General features: G+C 41.5%; 1 protein-coding gene across 1 annotated transcript in view; it reads right to left on the bottom strand.

The window, feature by feature from the left end:
• The window catches only part of Zc3hav1 (zinc finger CCCH-type containing, antiviral 1), a 54,064-nt gene extending 30,923 nt beyond the window's left edge, over nt 1–23,141 (bottom strand). The window contains exons 1-3 of the mRNA XM_027952177.3: nt 22,322–23,141; nt 5,652–5,787; nt 2,046–2,298 (exon numbers count right to left, since the gene is read on the bottom strand). Coding sequence (XP_027807978.2) covers nt 2,046–2,298; nt 5,652–5,787; nt 22,322–22,629 — 697 coding nt within the window. The 5' untranslated portion in view covers nt 22,630–23,141. The remainder of the gene's footprint in view (nt 1–2,045; nt 2,299–5,651; nt 5,788–22,321) is intronic.
• Nucleotides 23,142–24,514: the final 1,373 nt, after the last annotated feature.

Genomic DNA, 24,514 nt, shown 5'->3' with positions numbered 1-24,514 from the left:
CTGTGCGCTGCTCTGAGTCAGAGAGAAGTCTCCAAATCATCTAGATTTCACCCACATTGTAATACGAATGTACCTGATCATCTAAGGATTCATAATACTAAAACAGAAAACCACATTCTCAAGGTAGGATTCATTTAAGCTAGAAAGTTTTACAGATTCCTTCATTAGCCCCCCTCCCAATGCCTAAGCTTAATAGCAAACGTAAAAGTTGAGCCAGGCGTGGTGCTGCACCCCTGTAACCCCAGGGACTCAGGAGGCTGAGGTACAGGGGTCACTAGTTCAAGGCCAGCTAGTGAGACCATGTTTTAAAAGGACTGGGGATGTAGCTCAGTGGTAAAGCATCTCTGGATTCAATCCCAGTACAAATAAACAAAATTAAAATTGACAAAGCAGTGGCTTTTTTCTAGAACTGTGATGAGTCATATCCTGGATGGAGCAATCATGTGTTTGTGAGTGTGCATGGATTGTGTGTGACATACATGTGTGCCTGTAACGAGTGTGTGTTTGTGTGTGTTCCTGCATGTGTATTTGTGTACATATGACAAAAAGCTATCCTCTGTTCAGGCAGCACTGTGGTGTGAGAGAAGAGCATTAGGTATGGAATCAGAGCATGTGAGCTCTGCTACTCTCTGGTGGTGTGAGGGCTGAAACATGCCTTTTAAATATATATCATCTTACTTTTCATCCTTTTAAAAATGATGTAAGGCTGCCTGCAATGAAGGTTGCTTAAAAAATTATCATATCTGACTTACTACCTTATGAATAAATATCACAGTTGCCTAAAAATTCTAAGCCTCAATTTCCTTACCCCTTATGTGAGTCTAATAAATAATACATCTACCTTTCTTCATGGTTTTGCTGTGAGAAACAATGAGGTGCTTTGGGTGAAAGTCCCTTTTGTAAATGATAAATCATTCCCAGATATAAAGAAGTATAATTGCTCATTATTTTTTACAGGGTCTTAGACTCATGTATCCTATGTACTTCATAAAATTTACTTCTCCTACAGCTAATTCATAAAGACCAAAAAAAAAAGTTGAGATTAATCCCATTACATAAAATAGAAAATGCTTAAAAAATGGTCTCTCCACACCCATGAAGATGGCCGTTGTAGTAAAAAAAAAAAAACAGACAATGACAAGTGATAGAGAGGATGTGCAGAAATCTGAACCCTTGTGCACGGCTGGCAGAAAGGAAAACTGGTGTAGCTGCTGTGGAAAACCACGTGGCAGCTCCTCAAAAAATTAAATGCAGGATTACCATAAGATCTAACAAGACTCCTTCTGGTTATAGTCTTAAAAGAAATGAAAACAGGGTCTTCAAGAGATACTCATACATCCACATTCACAGCAGCATTTTTCACAATAGGCAAAACTAGAAATGACTCAGATGTCCATGAACAAACAATTAGATAAACAAAATGGGGTATATCCAGATGACAGGATATTATTTAGCCTTAAAAAAAAAAAAACAAGAATTCTGACCCATGCTATGACATGGTTGACTCTGGAAGACCTTATGGTAAGTAAAATAGCCAGTCATAAAAGGGCAAATATCCTAGTAGCTCGAGAGGCTGAGGCAGGAGGATTATGAGTTCAAAGCCAGCTTCAGCAAAAGCGAGGTGTTAAGCAACTCTGTGAGACCTTGTCTCCTAAATAAAATACAAAATAGAGCTGGGGATGTGGCTCAGTGGTTGAGTGCCCCTGAGTTCAATCCTAGGGTCCCCAAAATAAGGGCAAATATGACATGCTTCCACCTATATGAGATACCTAGAGTTGTCCAATTTATAGAGACAGAAAACAGAATGTTTGGGGAGGGGTGTGGGCGTTAGTTTTCAAAGACGAGAAAGTTCTGGAAATGATGGTGTGAAAGTAATTAATATTACCTCAGCAAAAGGAGGCACAAAGTAACTGTCAGTGAGACCCTGTCTCTAAATAAATAATAGGGCTGGGGATGTGGCTCAGTGGTCAAGTGCCCCAGAGTTCAATCCCAGGTACAAAAAAAAAAAAGAAAGTGTACACAGTTTAAAAAGAAAAGGTATTTACCTCTCGGCCCAGAAGGGTTCCTACGGGCATGTTTGTTGTTGCAGATGTCCTGGATGTTTTGGACCACATCTGGGCTCAGCCCGTGCTCCTTCATGATGGCCAGCACCTTTCTGTCCATCAGGTTATGGGACCTCAGGCAGTTGAGGTAACTACAGTTCCCTCGGGTGAAGTGCTCACAGATGTGGAGTCTCTCGCATGGTGGCTGCTGGCTACAAATCTGCTTTCGACCTTCTCCTTTATAACTTTTGCAAATCTGCAGAAGGGAAATACAACAGCCAGAGATAAAACATCTTTGTATATCTGCCATGCATTCATTAAGGAAAGTTCAAGTGCACAAATATTTCCAAAGAAAACAGATATGCCAAGAGGAGGAAAATCCATGCATATCCCACAATCTATGATGAGGTGCATTCAATTGATGGCTTATTTGGGACAGAAAAAGGTCTGCAAACTAATTATAAGATAGTGATAAATTTGATAATCCTGGGCTGGGGATGTGGCTTCAGCGGTAGCGCACTCGCCTGGCATGTGCAGGGCGCTGGGTTCGATCCTCAATACCACATAAAAATAAAATAAAGATATTGTGTCTACCTAAAAAAAAACTAAAAAATAAATATTTTTTTAAAAAATTTGATAATCCTTGTTGGATGGCCAATTGCAACAGAGCAGTTGAGCTCTGCATTATGAAAGAGACCAAAGACAGCAGTCTAACTTTTGCATATCAACTTACTTTTCAATTAAAAGGACATGTGTTTTACCAACAACTGTAATTCAGAATTTGGTCTCTGATTGGAAGAATGTGAAGTATCTAAAGTGATAAACTAAAGAAGAAAAGTCCTGCATTTTTATCTAAACAGATATTATCTACATATCTTGGTCTACAGGGATGGAGTTCCTAGTGAGATGCAGAATACTGTCACTGAGGCCTAGTCATATGATGCAGGACTAAAAGATACCAGTGTAAAGTGTGAGCCCCTAGAAGCAGCTGGAGGACCTCAGGGGACCCACCTACCAGTTCCTGTTTCCTTTGCTGTAAGGGACTGAAATATTTGCCTCATCTACCTAAACTGCACTGTTAAGTAGTCAAAGCAATATGACTGTGTTGTGCAGAATAAAGAGTGATGCAAACATAAGAACCAAGAATGAGAAAACTGATAGGATTAGTAAAAATCCTGAATTTCAGACATTTTAAAAATAAACACATTTATAAGATGCTTCCGTGAGCTCTGCACAAAATAGATGAACATGGTTCCCCATAATTTGTCTAGACGGATACCAGACCCCAGGAACAGTCATTTAGCCACATAGCTTCTAAAATCAGATTCAAAGATTCAAATAGATATGATCGCTATAGACTCTACTCTCCAGATTCTAGGCTCTCGATCCCTAGTTCTCAAAGTGTGGTCCTTGGATCAAGCACCATCAGCACCATGTGGACACCTGTTAGGCTTTTCCCCATATTTACAGTTAGAACCACCAGAGATGGAGCCCCCGTATCTGTGTTTTAACAAATCCTCCTTAGTTCTGACACATGCCAAGTTTGAGAACCAATGTCCTGGAGGTTCTAATGAAAAAGAACAACTAGCAACTTGAGAAATGATGCTTTGGTTTAACATTCCTGTTACCATGCTGATCCTAAAGCAAGAAGGCTCTGGCCTTAAATATGCCAGAACAAATGAAGTCATTCCTTTCTTTAATAAACACAGTTTTACAATGATGTGTTTTATATGATTAGTAAAAATCCTGAATTTACATACCAAGAAGTCAGATTTGCCTGATGTTTTCATGTTCTCATGGGTCAAGGCTTAATGGAAAAGAAGGCTATATTAAGTATTTTAGGACAGAGATTATGTCTTGTTCACTTCTGCCTTCAGGGAAGGCACAATGTCTGACAGTTGTACTTCTAAATTTTAACTGAATAAATGCAAAAAAAAAAAATTAAAACAGTGATACCCAGAGGGTTCAATGCCTTCTCCAAGGTCCCACGGGTAGTTAAAGGCAGAATAAGTCTCAAGAGATGTCAGAGGGCTGAAAACATTCCACCGTGGCCCTCTCAGGTCCCTGTCCACCTCTCCCAGCCACAGCTGATCCTCTACACTCCCTCTCGTGCTTAACTTAGCCCCTCTTTTACGTATCATGTATCATCCAAATTACAGCTGGGCATGGTGATGCAAGCCTGTATTCCCAGTGACTCGGGAGGCCGAGGCAAGAGGATCATGAGTTCGAAGCCAGCCTCAGCAACTTCACAAGGCCCTGTGTAACTCAACAAGACCCATTCTCAAAATAAAAAATAAAAAGAGCTAGGGATGTGGCTCAATGATTAAGCACCTCTGGGTTCAATCTCTGGTACAAAAGAAAAAAGAAAAAATTTTTAAAAAATCACCTCTCATGTCTTAGTTTCTAAAATACTCACAGAAATACACTGAGTTCACAGTCAAAAAGTGTTTAATCACCAAGAAGTCTCCAGCAAGTCTCCTGTCCTCTGTAAAGGTTCATTTCACTGAATTCCAACCTCCTTCCCTTCCACCCACCCCATCTGGATCCTCTATAAGTTTCTGTGCCTCTCTTTCAATGAGGCTAACTTCTCTACTCAAGGATTTTTCTCAGGTCAGATACCTTGCCTTGAACAGTTTCTGTAATGCTCAAGTGTACACAGCTAAATGAATGAGACTTGATGATCCATCATTGCCCCTATCTTTCTTCTAGAATTGGAGGCCACCAAGTTTAAGATAGACAAATGATCACTGAGCCAGAAAATACATTTCCTACCTCTGTTCTAGCTAAGAATGATCATGTGATAAACTCTGACCAAGAGGTGTGAGCAGATGTGCTATTTACATTGCCCATGTCACATCTTTTATAAAAGAAACTGCCAGCCTTCCATGTACCACCTCTCTACCTTCCCCCTGGCTAGAACATGGTGACCAACAGAAACAGCTGTGTAACTAGAGGAGGAAGACCACATTTTGAAACCAACAAAGCTGACCTACTGGCCTGAGTCTCTGGATGACACTGTGGAATCCAACTGCCTGACCACCCAGGTTACCTGCCTGCCCATATCCAGGCAAGAGTTGGCAAACTTATCTGTAAAGGACCAGATTTTAATATTTTAGGCTTTGAGGCCATCCGGTTTCTGTTGCAGCTACTCAGATTGCCTTCTCAGAATGAAAGCAGCCACAGTGACAGACAAATAAAAATATAGTTTATTCAAGTCACTGCAATGGGAGGGGAGGGTCTTTGTTATAACAGCTTAACCTCTTCTTCCCCATCATTTCCCCAGCCTCTCTGCAGAGGCCACCCAGGTGGAAAGCACCGACTGGTCCTCTGACTGACTATCTCTGACTATCTCCAGCTCAGCTCACTCACACAGGGTTCCCCAGCAGCCTAGCAGTGGAGGCATCCCAGAGCCAAATGCCTACAAAGACTTTGAATAGGAAGGAAATTGCTGGAATCTCTGAGGTCACACAGCAGCAGCCCTGGCTGCCACCCAAAGAGCCCTGGTGTCAACACTCATGGTTGAGTGTCTTTCTGCCCCTACCCAGCATGTCCATGATACAACACTGCCAATAATACTCTCCCTGCTGTTCAAGAGGAACTGTAACTTACCTCAGGCATAAAAAACGGGTCGCTTTGGAGGAGGAGTACAGCTAATTGCTCTTGGTTAAGTCCAGAGAGCTCGTGGTTTTTCAGGACTTGGAAATTCTTTTCTGAGAGAACCTCATGAGAATATTTGCATAAATTCCTAGAAGAAAACATGACAATTGTCAGTGTTTCCACTTCACAGACGGTAAGAAAAAGAAATCGTCCAGCTTGCAGAAGACAATTTTTTTTTTTGGGGTGTGTGTGTGTGTGTGTGTGTGTGTGTGTGGTGCTGGGGATTGAACCCAAGGCCTTATGCATGCAAGGCAAGCACTCTACCAACTGAACTACATCCCCAGCCCCCCAGAAGACAATTTTGAAAGATAAATGTATGAAACACATAGATTAGCAAGGAGAGTATGTATTATTCATAAATTATATATGTGTATTCACATGCTGACCTTAGTTATTGTAATACTTCTCTGATCTCCTGGTAATCATTTGTATATAGTTCAGAAAAGTGAAGAGGAAAAAAATGGTAAACAAACAAAAATCAATCTATTAGAAATTATTACCCATTGAGAAATGGAGAAGATGATAAAGTCAAGAAAATAAGAGAGGTTCATTTACTTAATTTTTTTGTGTGTATGTGGTACTGGGGATTGAATGCAGGGGAGCTTAACCACAGAGCCACATCCCCAGTCCTTTTTAATAATTTATTTAGAGACAGGGTCTCACTAAGTTGCTGAGGCTGGCTTTGAACCTGCAATCCTCCTGCCCCAGCTTCCCAAGCTGTGTGCCACCACACCTGGCTGCATTGACAACATTTTAATTATGTGAAATTGTTCATTGCTTAATCTGTTCTGATTTATATATCAGTGTATACCTCTATTACTTGTGACTAAACAGGAATAGAGGAAGCTCTTTATAGTCAAACTACACCACTGAAAAAGATGGAAAATCTTCTTTTCTTTAGGTCACTAATGAATTGTCAGTAGTGTCCAATGTAACATTCCAAGATGATACAGTTGACCTACAATCAAGATTTTGAATACATACATGTATGGCAACTGAGCACTTGATATAATCACACTGAAGTCTAAGAATTGCTGACTTAGAACATGGATAAACCCAAAGAACACTGGTGCTCGCCTCAAACAAGCATAATTTGACAGTTATCAATGTCCACTCATTCTACTTCTTAGTTTACATATCCTACATATATCATGGAAATCCTCAGGTTTATGGTTTTAATAGTTATTGATAGGATGGCCTATTAAAATTTTCTAGTTTGGACAGCCATAATCAAATTGACAGACAAGTAATGGCCCAGACTTTCACTATTTAAGTAGTGGAAATGCAATTATCTGTGTACAAATAGCCTTCTTTTTTTACATTATTTCCTTGAGAGCTATTCCCTTGGGAATATTGCCTCAAGTGATACAGTAATTTTCTTGACAGCTTATGTTTCACTTTGATCCATTGGTCTCTGTAAGACATGCCAGCCATCTGGCAGTGTCTATTTCCCCACAAGCACATTAACATAGACTTTATCAGTTTTACTACTTCAGTAAGTATAAAGTAAACTCATACTTTTACTAATACCCACTTTTATTATGAGCAAGACTTTTTTTTAAAAGAGAGAGAGAGAGAATTTTAATACTTATTTTTTAGTTCTCGGCAGACACAACATCTTTGTTTGTATGTGGTGCTGAGGATCGAACCTGGGCCGCACGCATGCCAGGCATGCCAGCCCCGACTGAAATATTCTTAAATGTAGGTGTGAAGCTTGTGTTTCCTCTCATTACTATTTGTTTCTATTCTTTAACTGTTTACCTAATAAAGATACAGATCTGCAGATTTGCAAAGGTTCTTTATGTTTCTTTAATATTCATTTTACCTATCTTGTTTATTTCAAACAGTTTTGCATTTCTTTTTTCATTGAGAATTGATTACGGTTGTCATTGCTAAATATTGATACAATCAGGTCTTCCCCATTCACCACTCATAATTTAGCCTACTGTTTAACAGTTGTGAAAATAATTCATATGTACACCACTTTTCTCTCTCTCTGAATTGAACCCAGTGGTGCTTAACCGCTGAACCATATCCCAGCCCTTTATACTTTAAAGTTTAGAGACAGGGTCTCACTGAGTTGTGTAGGGCCTCACTAAGTTATTGAGGCTGGCTTTGAACTTGTGATCCTCCTGCCTCAGCCTTCAGAGCACTGGGATCATAGGTTTGCACCACCATGACCAGCTCAATACTAATTCTTTAAAATATCTGAAGCTTATTAATGACAAAGATTGTCAAAGTGGGACATATGTGTTTTGTATCAATTTTTCTCAATAACTTCTATTAAATGATTCCTTTCTTGTTATCCTGGACTATTGTACGTTAACCTTTTATAAAGTTTAAAACTACTGGAACCCCTACTGTGTGTGTGTGCACGTGTTTGTTTTATCATTATGCCATTTTACTTTGAAACCAATACCATAATACCATATAATTCAAAGGTCTTTTATGCTATATTTTAAACATTGTAATTTAGGATATTGTTAGCTTACTCCTTTTTGCTTCAGTGTGCTTAACTGTTTCTCCTTAAAATTTTATCAAAGTTTTGTCAACTTCCACAAAACAGCATAACAGAGATCTTATTTCTGTTAACCCCATAAATCCCACTGCATATTAAACATGTCGTATTAACTACCTTAAATTTTCTGATTCAGGAACCCAAGATACCTCTCTACTGCTTCAAGCCTTGTTCTGTTTTCTCAACTTTTAATTAAAAATTTTCCTTTAATAATCGTCTCCTTTTTCCCAAATATTAAATATTATCTGATGCCACTATTATTTTTAGTTGTTTGTCGCTGATAAACAGAAATGCAAAATGACCTTATTGAAATCGGTGATTTTTCAAAAATGTAAACATCTAGACAAAAGTTATTTTCTAAGCATTAATTGTTAAAGGTCACTTTATCCAAATATTGCCTGTGTGTGAAACATTTCTGAAACCCTCCGGAATTGCCTTCAGATCTAGCAATAGAACTTCTAAGAAAAAAAAAGCCACAGAATCAACAACCCTGTCAGCCACCTGCTGAGCTCTGGCGCCCTGGCCAGCCATCCCATGTACCACGATTCATGAACAGCTCAAGGGCAGCTGGTCTGTCTCTGGCAACAGCCTCTACCCCAGCCATTTTCCCAGGCAAGGCTTCTCCTTGCTTTCTCCACCAATGACCTTGGCTTTCAGCATTGATAAGGAGGACCTCAACTATCTGCTGACTTCTGGATTCTACTCTGTGGTTTCAGATAACTGCTCCCCACCAATCTCCACCTCCCCAAACCCCCTGCAGCTGGGCTAAGACTCTGCCTTATCATTCACTGCCCCACACCCACAGGTAGTCTCCCGCTGCCTCGAGTCAAAGCAGAAATGGCTCCATCATATCTTGACCAGACCTTGTGAGGCATCTCACTCCCTGGTTCCCAGGACATTGCCATCAATGTTCCTGTTAATATTGATCTGAAAAATGGTATCACTAAAACACTCCCATGGACAGACTAAGGCTCTGCCCTCTGGCTCTGAGACATTGATTAACTGTTGGCCACTGGAATAAGGAATCCCTACTTTCCCCTGGGCTCCAGTCCAGACATCCGGAACATGGAGCCCAGATGATGGCATCTCTGCAGGTCACATGGAGATGCAGGATTGGTTGTGCCTGTCCTCACCAAGGACATGTCACTCCCAAGGTCCCTGAACTCACCGCTTTCTCTAAAAACCCAAAAGCAGCCAGGCAGCTTAATGGGGATCTGCCTAGAACCCTGAGTGTCTAGGACTTTCCAAGCCCACCCAGGTCATTTGTGTCTGGAGGAAGAGTCACATCTAGCATGCACTGCACTGGCTGGTGTCCCAGACATTGCCCCAGTGATGGCCCAGTTACACTTCTCGTTTCTTGTCTCAGGCCTCCAGCAAACTACTTATTCCTTCAGATTCCATCTACTTAAAACCAGTTTCAAACCGCAACATGTATGTCTAGCCTTGGTGGCCCTACCCCTGGTGGCCCTACACCTGGTAGGCCCACTGTTTCTCCACATTCCCCAGACGTCCCCCAACTGCTTCTTAGGGGTTTTATCTTTGCCCTAATTGCAGCACATTGATCAGCCACCAAGGAGGGGAAATTTGTACTCACATTCTACTTGGGGGCAAGCACAGAGTGACAGGAACTTTACATCTGTTACTTAATTTAGCCATCAAAATAATCCTACTTTGGAAAACCGAAGAAAGATGAGAAGTTAAGGGTGACTCAGATAAGGGGAGATCTGATTGTTGAACTCTGATCTAAACAAAACAAAACAAAACAGATCTGAGACTTTTCTAAATCAAAAAGAAAAAAATTACCATTCTGGATTATTGAAGCCACTATTCCTCTTTACTGCCTTTTTTATTTGCGGCGGTGGGGTCGGGGGGTACGACACACCAGGGATTGAACCTAGAGGCGCTTAATCATGAGCCACATCCTCATCCCTTTTTGTTTTATTTTGTTAGGGTCGGTCTTGCTAAGTTCCTTAAGGTTGTTGATAAGTGGCTGAGACTGGCTTTGAACTTGCAATCCTCCTGCCTTGGCCTCTTGAGAGCTGCTGAGATTACAGATGTGCACCAATGTGCCTGGATCTACACTGGCCTCTTGAGGACTAATACTTCTCATAGTGTGGTCCTGGGTACAGCCTCCTCTGCATCAACCTGAGATAGTACAGGAGCAAATTGTGGGGGTCTCCTCCCAGACCTACCAGTGATATTAAAAACTTTTAGCATTCATTGGGATCATGTAGAGGATTTGTTAGAACAAAACAACCAGGCGCAGTGGCACACGCCTGTAATCTCAGCAGCTTGGGAGGCAGAGGCAGGAGGATTACAAGTTTAAAGTCAGCCTCAGCAATTTAGCAAGGCACTAAGCAACTCAGTCAGACCCTGTCTCTAAATTTAAAAAAAAAAAAAAAAAAAAACAGCCCCAGAGTTTCTGAATCACTGGTCTGGGGGCACTCAGAACTGAGTGTGTGGCAAGCTCCCAGATGACCCACCGTGCGAGTTCTAGGGCACACTAGAGTATCAGGGGCTCAAGGGGCCTCCCACAAGGGAACAATGGGCCCTACAGAAGGTTGATTAGAGCCGCAGGACTCCCGGGTTCCCAGAGTTGCCCAGGACCAAGCAAACACTTGCAGAGTTCTGGGTGTACTTGGAGCTGATAAACTTCAAGCAAACTGCAGGAGTTGGGATAGGAAATGGTAACTTTTAAACAAAGGATTAGAGATGGCCTTGAAAGAGGCAGAATAGTCCCTCTTTCAGGAATCCCAGGCCCAAGACCTAAAAACAAATGACCTTTTCACTTTTCCATTCCAAGCACAGGAAAAAAAAAAAGTTATTTTAAATCAGGCAAAAAAGTGTTGTCGTCCCCCCTCAGGGTGCCAACCAAAAAGCCAGGCTCCACAGTGCTTCTTATCCCAACAACACGGGTCAATAACTAGAGAGTGTTTAAAAATACCTGACCCTGCCTGGGCCACACCCTCAGACATGGGTTTAATTTGAGCAGAGCTGGACCCCAGGTGATTATAATGTGCAGTCAGGGCTCAGAATCACTGGTTGGGCTTGTCACATTCGATTCTGGGTTAGGCTCCTAAACTGGATGTTCACCTCTGAGCCCTTGGGCTTTGCAAATCAAGTAAACACAGGGCCAGCTCAACAGCAGACCAAGAGAATCTGGAGAGTAACTGGTATTGAAATACCCCTTTCCTTTCTCCTCCTCAACCTTCTCTTCCCCCATACCCAACGGGTGGATGAAAACAGCTGACTTCTGTAGAAAACAGGAAATAGTTCACCATAATATAAGCCAGGTAGAGAAAGAACCAGGATATGTGGAAGATAAAATCTACAGAACATTATTCTAATGAATAAAATGTCAGGGGACTAGGGGTGGAGCTCAGTGGCAGAGCGCTTGCCTAGCATGTGTGAGGCACTGGGTTTGATCCTTAGCGCCACAATCAATCAATCAATGAAACGCAGGTATCCTGTTCATCTACAACAATAGATAAATAAATAAATAGGAATAGAATGTCAGCAATCAAAAAACAACCCTACCTGGGTGTGGTGGCACACACCTGTAATCCCAACAATTCAGGAGGCTGAGGCAGGAGGATTGTGAGTTCAAAGCCAGCCTCAACAATTTAGCAAGGCCCTATAAGCAACTTAGTGAGACCCTGTCTCAAAAGAAAATATAGGGGCGGGGATGTGTCTCAGTGGTTAAGTGCCCCTGGGTTCAATCCTCAATACCAAAATAAGTAAATAAAATAACAACAACCCTAATAAAGTACCATTTTAAGGCCACTATTCTCTTTATGTTGGTACTTCTCATGTTCAAGATTAGATTGCTGATGGGGGGCGGAGCATGGGGAGAATGGAAGAACTTTGATTGGGCAAAGGGGAGAGAGAGGAGGGGAGGGAGCCTGGGGACAGGAAACATGGCGTAAGGAGATGAACATCATTACCGTAGGTACATGTATGACTGTACGTGTGGTGCAACTTGTAGTGCCACTCTATATATGGGTACAGTCAGAGAAATGAAAAATTTAATTATGCTCTGTGTACAGTGAATCAAAATGCATTCTGCTGTCCTGTATAACTAATTGGAACAAATAAAAAAAATTAAAAGTCTTTTTTAAAAAGATTAGATTGTTGTCTTATGAAAGTGTCAGGATGGTTCGCTGCAGCTGGAACCCCTGGGAAGGCAGGGAGAAACAGAGTGGCCAAGACAGAACCCCGACGCCGTGGAGGGGAGACAAAGGTGGAGCTGGGAGCACTGGCCTAAACCACACTGCAATACAGGCAGCTGCTAGGCACAGAGAAGGGAGCCGTGCCATCACTGCAGTGTGGCCCAGCCCGAGCTGCAGGTCTCTGCCTGGGAAGAGGACTACACCAAGGAGGCCAGAGACGGCAGAGGGCAACAGGAGGGGATCCAGGCCCACTAAGGATGGGGGTAGGGGTGCGGGGTGGGGACAAAAGGCTCAAAATCTGTGCAGGTTCTACAGTTGCACCAAGAGTGGGACAAATAGCATTGGTGCCACCAAACATCATCTCTCTGTTGGGGACAACTCCCCGATCTGGACATTTCTCTAGTGATTTGCAAACATTGCTGCCTAGTACAACGTTTGTAAAATGTAGCTCGGTGATAGAGCTCTTGCCTACCCTGCCTGAGGTCCTGGGTGCAACCCCAACACCACAAAGAAATGATCAACAAATAATAAAATCAAGACCCGCCCCCCCCCTGCCCCGCCCAACTCATCTGCTAACTAAATCACAATGTCTAGGTGCAGGAGCCAGACATCAGTGTTTTTGAAAGGTGTTTGCAAGTGACTCCAACATCACCGGGAGTCTACAGAAGGACTGAGAGAAAGCCTAGGAAGGGAAGAGAGTAAAGGGCAGGAGGTGGTAGCAATGTTGCCAGAAGTCTGGATGATTAGCGAAAGTAGGTCACACAAGCCTCCTCTCCTGTCACATGTCTCTTCTCCCCACCCAGATATAAATTCCTTTGAAAGCTAAGATTAATAATAAAACAAACTAGAGAGAAAGATTAATAACCAGTTAAGAGTATTTGAGGGTTCCATTTTAGCGAGATAGGAAGGGGAATGAACACTTGCCAGCTGGCCAGAATGCTAGAGGTTTCCTGTGTGTCTTGGTTATGTCACATAGAGTAACAGGTAGGTCACCTTAACATTTGAGAAAGCACTACTTTTGAATCTTTTGTTCACTCTGCTCCAAACAAATCATTTCTCTTTTACTTCCTCAAGCTGGGAAAGCACGTAACACTGCATTAGCAATCGGCCAGAAAGCACCTCTCAGGGTACCATTTGTTTCTGAATGTGTGGTTTGGACCCCTGCAAAAGAATCCTTCTGGGCTGCACCCACCCCTTCTGAACCAGAATTTCCCCTGTGTTACTCAGGAGCCCACGGTTCAGTAATCTCCCCACCTGGTTCACAGGCACATGGAAGTTCGAGAAGCACAGTTTGAAAACTGAGTACCTGTACACCTGGACATTATTCAAAACAATCTGTCAGGGAGAGGGGGAAATGCTGCAGCTCATTATATTTATTTTTTTTAATCTAAGAAAACAGGAAATCATGGCCTGGACTGAAAGAACTGGTGGGGGTGGGATTAACCAGTTAACTGAAAAGAAGCACAACAAGACCTTTAGTGCTGATGAAAACACTCCATACCTTTTCTTGCAGTCTTGCAACATGGTGTGTGTCCACTTGTCAGGACTCTTTACACTCTTCACTTTAAAATGGTATATTTTAGGGCTGGGGTTGTGGCTCAGTGGTAGAGCGCTCGCCTAGCAAGTGCGAGGCCCTAGGTTCGATCCTCAGAACCACATAAAAATAAATAAAATAAAGGTATTGTATCCAACTACAAATAAAAAGTAAATATTTAAAAAATGGTATATATTATTCAATATAAATCTTACCTTGATACAGTTGATTTAATTTTTTTTCTTTTTTTTTTTTTTTTTGTACCGGGGATTGAACCCAGGGGTACTTACAAATGAGCCACACCCCCAGCCCTTTTTATACTTTATTTAGAGACAGGGTCTCACTAAATTACTTAGAGCCTCGCTAATTTGCTGTGGATGACTTTTTTGGGGGGCGTGGCAGGGAATGAACTAACTCAGGGGCACTCAACCACTGAGCCACATTCCCAGCTATTTTGTATTTTATTTAGAGGCAGGGTCTCACTGAGTTGTTTAACTCCTCACCTCCTCACCATTGCTGAGGCTGGCTTTGAACTTGCGATCCTCCTGTCTCAGCCTCCAGAGCCACTGGGATTACAGGCCTGCACCACTACACAGGGCCTAAAAGACCTCTTTTAACTTAATGCATCAAGTTGGTCTGAAACATTTAAGTTCTTTTTGTATGGAAAATAGTTAAAAGATCAAAAGCTGGGTCTCTACTTTCTTCTCCAACACCTGCTCCAACTTGGTTTCTGATTTCTCACTCGGCCTCAACTCCTAGGTCTTCCTAAAATCTTTGATTCCTTTTCCACACTCATTTGGAGCCTTGGCTATTTCAAAGTAGCCTGCAGGCAAAGATCACAGATTCCCGTTTGAAAGTCAATAAGGTCAAAAGAGCAAGAAAATCAGACCCATTTTACGGATGGGCAACAAACATCACTTATTTTAAATGTTTATTTTTTTGCCATTGTTACATTATTGCAAAAAAGTAGTTATTTTGTTATTGGGTGCTTATTTGTCACTACATAAGATTTCATCATGGTTCACAGTACCCCTTACAATCCCATTGAGTTTCTTAGTTTAATTTCTGCAGAACACCACAGACATTGAAAGTCAAATAGGATCACATTAAAATGAAAAAAAAAAAAAAAAAAATTGAAGCAAACCTGAAAAGAGAACAGAAATTCCCAAATGACTCTTACAAGGTGTACCCCTTTGTGTCATGATATTGCAGAAAACAGCACGTCTCCAAGGCTCCCACCCTGGGAGCAAGATTACCCAGTGCAAATTAGTAACAGAAAGAACTTCCAGGAAGATTCCTGGGTAAATACCTTCACACAAACAACAGGGCTCACGGGCAAGTAAAATGCTGGGGTTGTGGCTCAGTGGTAGAGTGCTTGCCTAGCACGTGTGAGGCCCTGGGCTCAATCCTCAGCACCACATAAAAATAAATAATAAAAGTATTGTGTCCAACTATAACTAAAAACTAAAATATTTAAAATAAATAAATAAATGCACACCTTGAAAATGTCATACTTAGAAATAAAACAGGCTCAAGAGGACATATATTAAGTAATTCCATTTATAGGAAAAGTTCAGAATCCATAGAGACAGAAAACAGATTGAGAGGTTGGTTGCCAGGAGCTGGGAAGGGAGAAGTGATGGCTGATGGGTGTGGGGATTCTGCTGGGGGTGATGGAAATGTTCTGGAATTTGATAGTGATGATGGTTCCGCATCATGAGTGTGCTTACTGACTCTGAATTAATCACTTTAAAATAGTTTTAGCTATTTTTTAAAATGGCAAATAAATAAGGTTATTACAAACAAAAATAAAGAGAAAGAGAGCACTAAGATGACCAAAAAATAAAATGCAAAGCAGCATTATCAAGTAAGACAATTTTAAAAAATTATAGTTGTAGATGGACAACATGCCTCTATTTTATGTTTAATTTTTATCTGGTGCTAAGGATTGAACCCAGTGCCTCAACTTCTGCTAGGAAAGCACTCTACCACTGAGCCACAAGCCCAGGCCGCTGTGGGCCTTTTTAAGGCATATTACCTGCCTTGTAAAATTATCTTACTTGGGCTGGGGCTGGGGCTCAGTGGCAGAGTACTTGCCTAGAGTGCGTGAGGCACTGGGTTCGATTCTCAGCACCACATAAAAATAAAGGTCCAACAACAACTAATAAAATATATTTTTTTTAAATAAAGGGCCCAGAGCCACTAACATATTAACAATTAAAACTACATTGTGCCCACCTGCAATACCAGTGGCTCAGGAGGCTGAGGCAAGAGTATCACCAAGTTCAAAGCCAGCCTCGGCAACTTAAGAAAATGGAGAAACTGTGACTCTCAAACACACAAATATAGATTGGTATAACCACATTTAATTCTGATTTGTCAGAAGACTTGAAGCTGTATAACCATTCAACCCAGCAATTCTACTTCCTAATGATCTGCTCTAGGGATGCTGTTGCCATGAGCACCTAGAGACCCATGTGTATTCCTGGCAGTATGGTTTGCTGGAGCAAGAAACTGTAAATATCCATTGCCAGGGGAATAGTTAACTGAACTGTAGTGTAAGTCATATGATGAAATGCTATTCAGTAGTTAAAAATGAATTAAAAGGGCTAGATATGTAGCTCAGTGGCAAAGTGTCCCCATGTTTAATCCCCAGTACCAAAAAGAAAAAAAAAAAAATAGGAGAAATTAAAAGTGTAAACATTCATGCTAAGAGGTGTTATAAGCTTATTAGATTATATATCCTTTTTCAAATTTTTTTCTAATTAGTTTAGATGACAGCAGAATGCATTTTGATTCATTTTACATAAATGGAGCACAACTTTTCATTTGTCCGGTACACAACAGAGTCACACCTTTCATGCATTACCTAAGGTAATGCTGTCCATCTCATTCCACCATCTTTCCTATCCCCATGCACCCTCTCCTTTATATATTCTCTTATATAATTTCTACTACATATTCAGAGTGTGTATACTATGATGCTTGTCATACTATTCTTTGTGCATTTCAGTATTTTTCTTTCAATATGAAACAGCCGATGGGTCCTTCTCCCATCTACCCACCCCCACCCAAAAGGGAAAGGCAAAGGCATACAAACAGGAAAGAGCACAGAGGAAACACCCACATTGGCAGAAACCACAAAGCAAGTCAAAGACTCACACAGCCTAGTTTAAACAGTTAAACAAAAGCCATGCTTGCAAATAATAACTTAAATTAATAAAAGGTCATGCTTCATACAGAAACTGGACAATGGAAAGAGGGCTGGGATTGTGGCTCAGAGATAGAGCGCTCACCTACCATGTGTGAGACACTGGGTTCAATCCTCAGCACCACATAAAAATAAAGATATTGTGTCCACTTATAACTGAAAATAAATATTTTAAAAAAGTCATACTGATCAGGTTCAAATATTAATTCTTCCAGCTAGGTGATCTTTAGTAAATTCCTTTCTCTCTCTCTCTCTCTCTCTCTCTCTCGTAAATTTCTAAAGACCTCTATGTCCAAGATTCATAAGAGGGGTTTATGGGCTGGGGATGTGGCTCCAGTGGTAGTGCGCTCGCCTGGCATGCGTGTGGCCCGGGTTCGATCCTCAGCACCACATACAAACAAAGATGTTGTGTCCGCCGAAAACTAAAAAATAATTATTAAAAAAAAACAGGGGTTTATAATATCTACCCTAGAAATTACTAAAAAGATAAATTTGAATACTAGGGGCTGGGGTTGTGGCTCAGCAGTAGAGTGCTCCCCTATTAAGTGAGAGGTGCTGGGTTCGATCCTCAGCCCCACATATAAATAAATAAATTAAATTAAGTTAATAAAAAATTTGAATACTGTCTCTACTGTGGCTTTCATAGAGCTTGGTACATAATTATTTGTTCAATAAATAATAGTTACTGTTTGTGTCAGAACTGGGATTTGAACTTCATGTGTGGGAAAATATTTCAGCAAAACAAATAGAAATATTCAAACTGATGTACCAGAACAAATAATTATACAATACTTAATCAAGCCTTGCTATCAACTAAAATGCATGGCTCAAAGCAATGCAAAAGGAAAGAGAAACTACAGAATAGGAGAAATCCTATTTAAAACAGTAGTACTGTAGAGGAAGTTTTATCCAGCAAAAGGCAAATTATCTCCATGTAAACATAGAGCAGTTTACTGAACTGAATGGTAACCTCAATATGGGTATTGATTGATTAGCAGAAGTCATTAGCCAATGATTCACAAAGAAAATCCTCAAACTTGCAAGTATCACTTTTTAGAAAACAAAGTTCTGTGTAATCCCTAAATTCAATAGCAATATAAAAGGAAATTTTATATATAGTTAAACCAACAAATGTAAGAAATAAGATTTTTATCACTCCATTAAAAAAGAAAAAACAGGGAGGGAGGGGGGATGGTAGAGGATAGGAAAGGTAGCAGAATACAACAGTTACTAATAGGGTATTATGTAAAAATGTGGATGTGTGACCGATGTGATTCTGCAATCTGTGTTTGGGGTAGAATTGGGAGTTCATAACCAACTTGTATCTAATGTATGAAATATGATATGTCAAGAGCTTTATAATGTTTTTAACAACCAATAAAAAAAAATTAAAAAAAAAAAAATATATACCAAATTAAAAGAAGCATTGGAGATGAGAAAAAAAAAAAAAAAGGCATTTTTTTTTTTTAATTTTTTATTGTTGGCTGTTCAAAGCATTGCATGGTTCTTGATATATCATATTTCACAATTTGATTCAAGTGGGTTGTGAGCTCCCATTTTTGCCCCATATGCAGATTGCAGAATCACATCAGTTACACATCCATTGATTTACATATTGCCATACTAGTGTCTGTTGTATTCTGCTGCCTTTATAGTTACTCTGTAACAATGGGCATCACTTGGAATTATTCTGAGCGAACCAGAATATTTATCTATCCAGATCTATCCATCTATCACTATCTAATTTTATATTCACTTTCTAAATTACAGAGTTTCTCTGGAATGATACAACAAACTAGTAACTGTAGATAAAGCTCACAAAGTAAATAGGAAATAAGAAAACAGGGGGAATTAAGAGTTTTACTTTTAACTGTCTAGTCTTTGTATATATTGAATGAATTTATGAATATTTGCAAGAATGAACCTGTTCAAAAATAAACAAATAAATTTAAATGGTACATAAAAAAAAAAAAAAAGAAAAAACAGATCGTGTTTTTTCCCTCTTTGGAGGGACCATCTAAAAATTTGTACAGACAAAATAGTCCCTAAATTATAGATAATGTTTTAAAATACAGAATAGTGGGCTGGGGTTGTGGCTCAGCGATAGAGCGCTCGCCTCCCACGTGCGAGACCCTGGGTTCGATCCTCAGCACCACATAAAAATAAATAAGTGAAATAAAGGTGTTGTGTCCAATTACAACTAAAAAAATAAAATATTTTAAAAAATAAATAAATAAAATAAAATACAGAATAGTGCAGGTTACCAACACACTTTAGGAATTTAACATGTTTTTTGCATTTCAAACCAGGTCAAAAAAATTTTTAAAAAGATAAAATAAAATCTATAAAATGAAAAATCCTAAATATATTGTGTACAACAAATTGAAACAAAGTGTCTAAACATATTAGATACATAATATCTGAAAACAATTATGGATTTGTATGTATAGGTTTGTTTCCTGGAAATACAAGTTGGATTTATAAAACAATCAAGGAAACGTGAATACCAACTTGTTTTAGATGATAATAAAATTATAATTTTTAGTAAAATGTGATCATCTTGCTGTGATTATGTTAATATATTTCTTATCTATTAAAGGTAAGAAAGTCATTATGAAGCAAATAACTGCAGGAATTTGCTTCAACACAACACATTGGAGACAACTGTGGAAGACTGAATAAATGAAATAAGACTAGCCATATTTTAAACTGTTGAATCCAAAATGATAGGTACAAACATACATGGGGCTCATCAGTCTTCTCTCCACTTCTGAGTATGTTGAAAAACTCCAAAGAAAAAATTAAACTTAAAAAGTCAATTCAAACTAGTGAAGAATTTTTCATTAGAGAGCAGATAAGAACAGAAAAAAAAGATCACAAAGCCTTCCAATCCTGTTATTCAGGATGGTTCTAGAATGTTCCTTCCTTTTCTGTCATCTACCCACTTCCCCTCCTCTCATCCTGGGTGATTTCTTGTTGCTGGTGACTCAGATGACTGTCTCTAGACAAATAATTCCCCACATCTCAGAAGCAGACTTTCAAACTGTTGCCTCACAACATACTAAGTAAATATTTAAATAAGGGAGCACATATTCAAGCACATTTTTAAAAAATTTAGAGTAAGCTGAAATAAACAAATAAAAATTTTTTTAAAAAATTACCTCATCTACTTAGTCCATTTGAAATACACCTCCTTTGCCTGTTTTGTTACATGTTTGAGGGGTTTTAAGGAGCAGTAGCCACAGGCATGCTCGGCAATGTCTGGATGCAATTGATAAGGTCCACATCTATAGACATTGCCGAGCATGCCTGTGGCCAGTGCTTGTGCAGAAGTGCATGACTAGAGTATGTTTTACTAGTAAACGCATGACCAAAGTTTAACGACCACCATTTTGGACAACAGGTACCACTTACCGTTTTTAAGTACGTCAAGTGTGAAAGTACTCTATCAAGAAAAAATAATTGAGCTGGGCACCGTGGCACATACCTATAATCCCAGCAGTTTGTGAGGCTGAGACAGGAGGATGGAGAGTTCAAAGCCAGCCTCGGCAATTTAGCCAGGCTCTAACCCTGTATCTAAACAAAATACAAAAAAGTGCTGGGGATGGGGCAGCCAGGCTCTAACCCTGTATCTAAACAAAATACAAAAAAGTGCTGGGGATGGGGCTCAGTGGTTGAGTGCCCCTGAGTTCAATTCCCAGCTCTCCATGCAAAAAAAGAAAAGAAAGAAAAAAAAAGAAAGAGAGAAAAGAAAGTAAAGAAAAAATAATTGAGTAGAAGTACCTAGGGACAGAAAAATTCAGGAGAAAAATGCAGCCTTAAAAACCATTCATTAATTCAACAAGGCATTCTTTTGGAAAAGACAGATGAGCTGAGAGGCAATGAGAGACTTCACAAAAAAGGGTTTGGTGATCTAGTATGTGAAGGAAGAGGATTAAGAAGTTAAGGGGGGCTGGGTTGTGGCTCAGTGGTAGAGTGCTGGCCTAGCACATGGGAAACCCTGGGTTCGATCTTCAGCTCCACATAAAAGTAAATAAAATAAAGTAATTGTGTCCATCTACAATTAAAATAAAATATATATTTAAAAAATTAGGGCTGGGGTTGTGGTTCAGTGGTAGAGCACTTGCCTAGCACATGTGAGGCCCTGGGTTCAATCCTCAGCACTACATAAAAAAAATAAAATAAATGAATAAAATAAAGCTATAAAAATTAAAATTAAAAAAAAAACAAAAAGTTATGAGGAAAGTCAGAGAGCCTGCCTGGAGGGAGTTTGGCCCGAGGGCAGCTGTTGCTCAGAGGCAGAGATGGAAAAACTGGATTCAGAAGACAGGTCTGGGCAGTGGATACATATTTGGAAGCCATCTTTATAGATATGACAGCTGACCCCATAGGAGTGAGCTCTCTTAGGGAGAGATTTGGAAGACAACTAAATGGGTTAAGCCCAAGGTTATATATTTATAAGCATATAAATATATATATTTAGAAGGCATAAAAGAACAAACAAAAGCAGCAACTTGAGAAGTAAACCGCATCATTTCAAAACTATTTGAGAGAGTGATCCTGAGAAAGGGTGGTAAACGTTTTGGGCCACCGCGCAGACGGCGGGAAAGGAGGCTGGGCGAGGTAACCTCCAAAGGGACCATTCAGGCCAGGTGGTGTGGCCACGCTCCAGATAGGAGAAAAGCGGTACTGAGGGCATAGAGGCGGCCAGGAATCGAGGACCAAGTAGAGCCCCGCGGCTTCCGCCAAGGAGCCGATCCAGGTGCGCAGCGCGGCTGGGCTGCTGGAAGACACAACCTGTCCAGAGACGAGGGAAGCAGAAAGGAAAAAAAGTTTAAAGACGCCAGAAAGTGGAGGTATTTTCCTACGTTCCCAAACCTGCCTTTCCAAAGTCTGTATTGTTAGGATTCAGGGCAAAAACAGGGCAGCGGGTGAGCCTCGTTTCTACTGGGGAATATCGCTTTGGCCATGTTCAAGGAACGGTCTGGGGGTACTGGAAGGAATAGAACCGCAAGGGTGGGATCGCGGGCGCAGCAGGGGCTCTCCACCAGAAGCAGAGGAGTGAGAGGATGGAGGAAGAGGCCGAAAGTTGCAGGGCCCTGTCGAGGTCGCGCCTCTCCGGGAGCAGCGGTCCCCACGGTCCGGCGGATCAGGGCCACAGGGAGCCGCCCTCCCTCCACGAGCACTCACCTCTCCGACTGCGAATAGTGGCACCGGCCCAGCAGGTTGAGTTTACAGAGATGCAGGTTTTCGCAGGCTCTCTGGCAGTACTTGCGACGGCAGACCCGGGCTCGAGTGGTGGCCACCACCGACCGGGTGACGCCGGCCCTGCTGCCGGTCTCCAACACCACGAAGCGGTCGGGCCCGGCCGCCTCCAGCACCTCGCAGAGCTGCACCTCGGAGAGCGCGATCTTGTCGAGCAGCGCTTCCAGGGACATGCGGCCCCCGTGGGCGCACAGGATTTTGGTGATGAAGCAACACACCTCCGGGTCAGCCATGGCGCGCTCGCCTGCTCGCTCGGTGCGCTGGCCTGGCCGCCGCGCGGGACTCGGCTCCGGGGAGAATCGAAACTTACAAGTGTGCCGGGGGCGGCCGCGGGCGGTGCCGTACGCCGAGTCCCGCGGTTTCGGTTTCCAGCTAGGCTCTAGGGTCAGGAGGCCAGGGCACACCGACGGCGTCCTCGGTTCGGTTAGATCTGGGTCGGATTTAAAGTCAGCGGGCGAGCGATCGAGTGAACAGCCAACAAGCGCTGGCAGATTTACTGGCGACGCAGCAGCGCGAGGGCAGTCCCCTCTCGGTTCTAGGTTCGACGAGGGTCGTTCCCCAGCAGGGTACCGCGAGGCCTCCTCGGAACGAAGAGGAAGTAAAAATGGTCTGGGGCTCTGGTGGGGGCTTTTATAAACCAGCCCCAAAGGCGATGACGCGTCTTGATGGCCCACTTGAAGCGTCCTCTAGTTCTCTGCCCCACCCATCCCCGGAAAGAGCTGACCTTAGCGAGCGCTTCTTCTGGGCTGTACCTCCGGTGATAGAGAATCTTCGCTACCACTCCACGATTTAAAAATTATTTTCCTCACTTTGTACTTGAGAAAGTAACTTGAGAAATACGCACTGCCGTCAAGTGGAGCCCAGATGACACCGAGGTTCCCAAAATCTGGCCCCGGGGGCCCAGATCGCCATGCGCCTGATCTAGGACTGTGTGCACACTTTTTCCGACACCACCGACCCCTCTTAAAAGACAGCGATTATTACTTTTTCTTTCTTTCATTCATGCTTTCTGTGTCGAGGACTTTGTGAAGAACCACTTTTGACCCATTCTGGTCTTCCTATAATCGCCAACCTAAGTGCCCCACACCACTGCTTAATCTCCCATAGCAAGAAGTCACAAGTGGGCGTGCTCAGACATAATGTAAAATCGGTGACCTCCCACCACCCATCTCCCCAAACTTGGAATGGATTTTTTAAGAGAAAGCCTTTGAGCTATAAAACGTGCAGAAATAACTCTTGTCTTAACTTCTACCCTTATCTGACTGAAGCAGAACCTCCGGAAAATGCAGCCATTAACGCCCCAGTAAGAAGTTTCCTGCGTTCTCAGCTGCCAGGGAGACACTGCACCCTTCCATTAACATTAAAAATAAATAAATAAATAAAAGCCCAAGGGCCTTTTTCCACAATCTCCTGTTGAAGCCCTAACCCCCATTCCTGCTTTTGTTGTATTGAGATATGTAAATCTTTACCTCAGAATAGTCCTTGAATTTCCCCTCACTGGAAGCTTCTGAGAGTTCTTGTGAACTATTCTAATTTGCAGGGCCCCAGTGGGCTCAAGTTAGAAAAAGAAAAAGGTTTTCCTCCCATCATCCCAAAATAAAATAACTGAACCATTGATCAGAGAGGAAATAAGCCCTTTAAAAAAAAAAAAAAAGATAACAACAGTAAGAAACTCTTGTTGCCAAATTAGAAATTCTTCAAAAAGACAATTGGGAAATCTCAGTATGATACTTCATGATAGTGGAACTGTGTCTCAGTGTACTATGGTATAAAAAACAGCCAAATTGGGGCCCACATAGGATCATCTGATTTCTCATTGCCTCTGGTTGTTGCTTCTATAGTTGTGTTTTAATCCACTTGGCTTTGTTTGTGGTCTGACAGGTTCCCAGGAGCCTTTTATTATTAAATCAATTAAGTTCAATGTGTTTACTGTCTATCTTCTTTGGGGCCTTTACATTAGTTAGTTACCCTTATCATGCAGATATCTAAGAAGCAGCCTTTGCACCCAGGGTGCATGTATTTGGGAAGACTTGAACAAACTTTAACAGTAAGGGAATTGAGTTGAAAGTGGTGGTACACACCTGGAATCCCACATTCTGGGGAGGCTGAGACAGGAGG

This window comes from Marmota flaviventris, chromosome 1 (assembly GCF_047511675.1).
Source record: "Marmota flaviventris isolate mMarFla1 chromosome 1, mMarFla1.hap1, whole genome shotgun sequence".
Taxonomy (NCBI): Eukaryota; Metazoa; Chordata; class Mammalia; order Rodentia; family Sciuridae; genus Marmota; species Marmota flaviventris.
The sequence above is the reverse complement of the archived record's forward strand: the minus strand, read 5'-3'. Positions and strand labels throughout refer to the sequence as shown.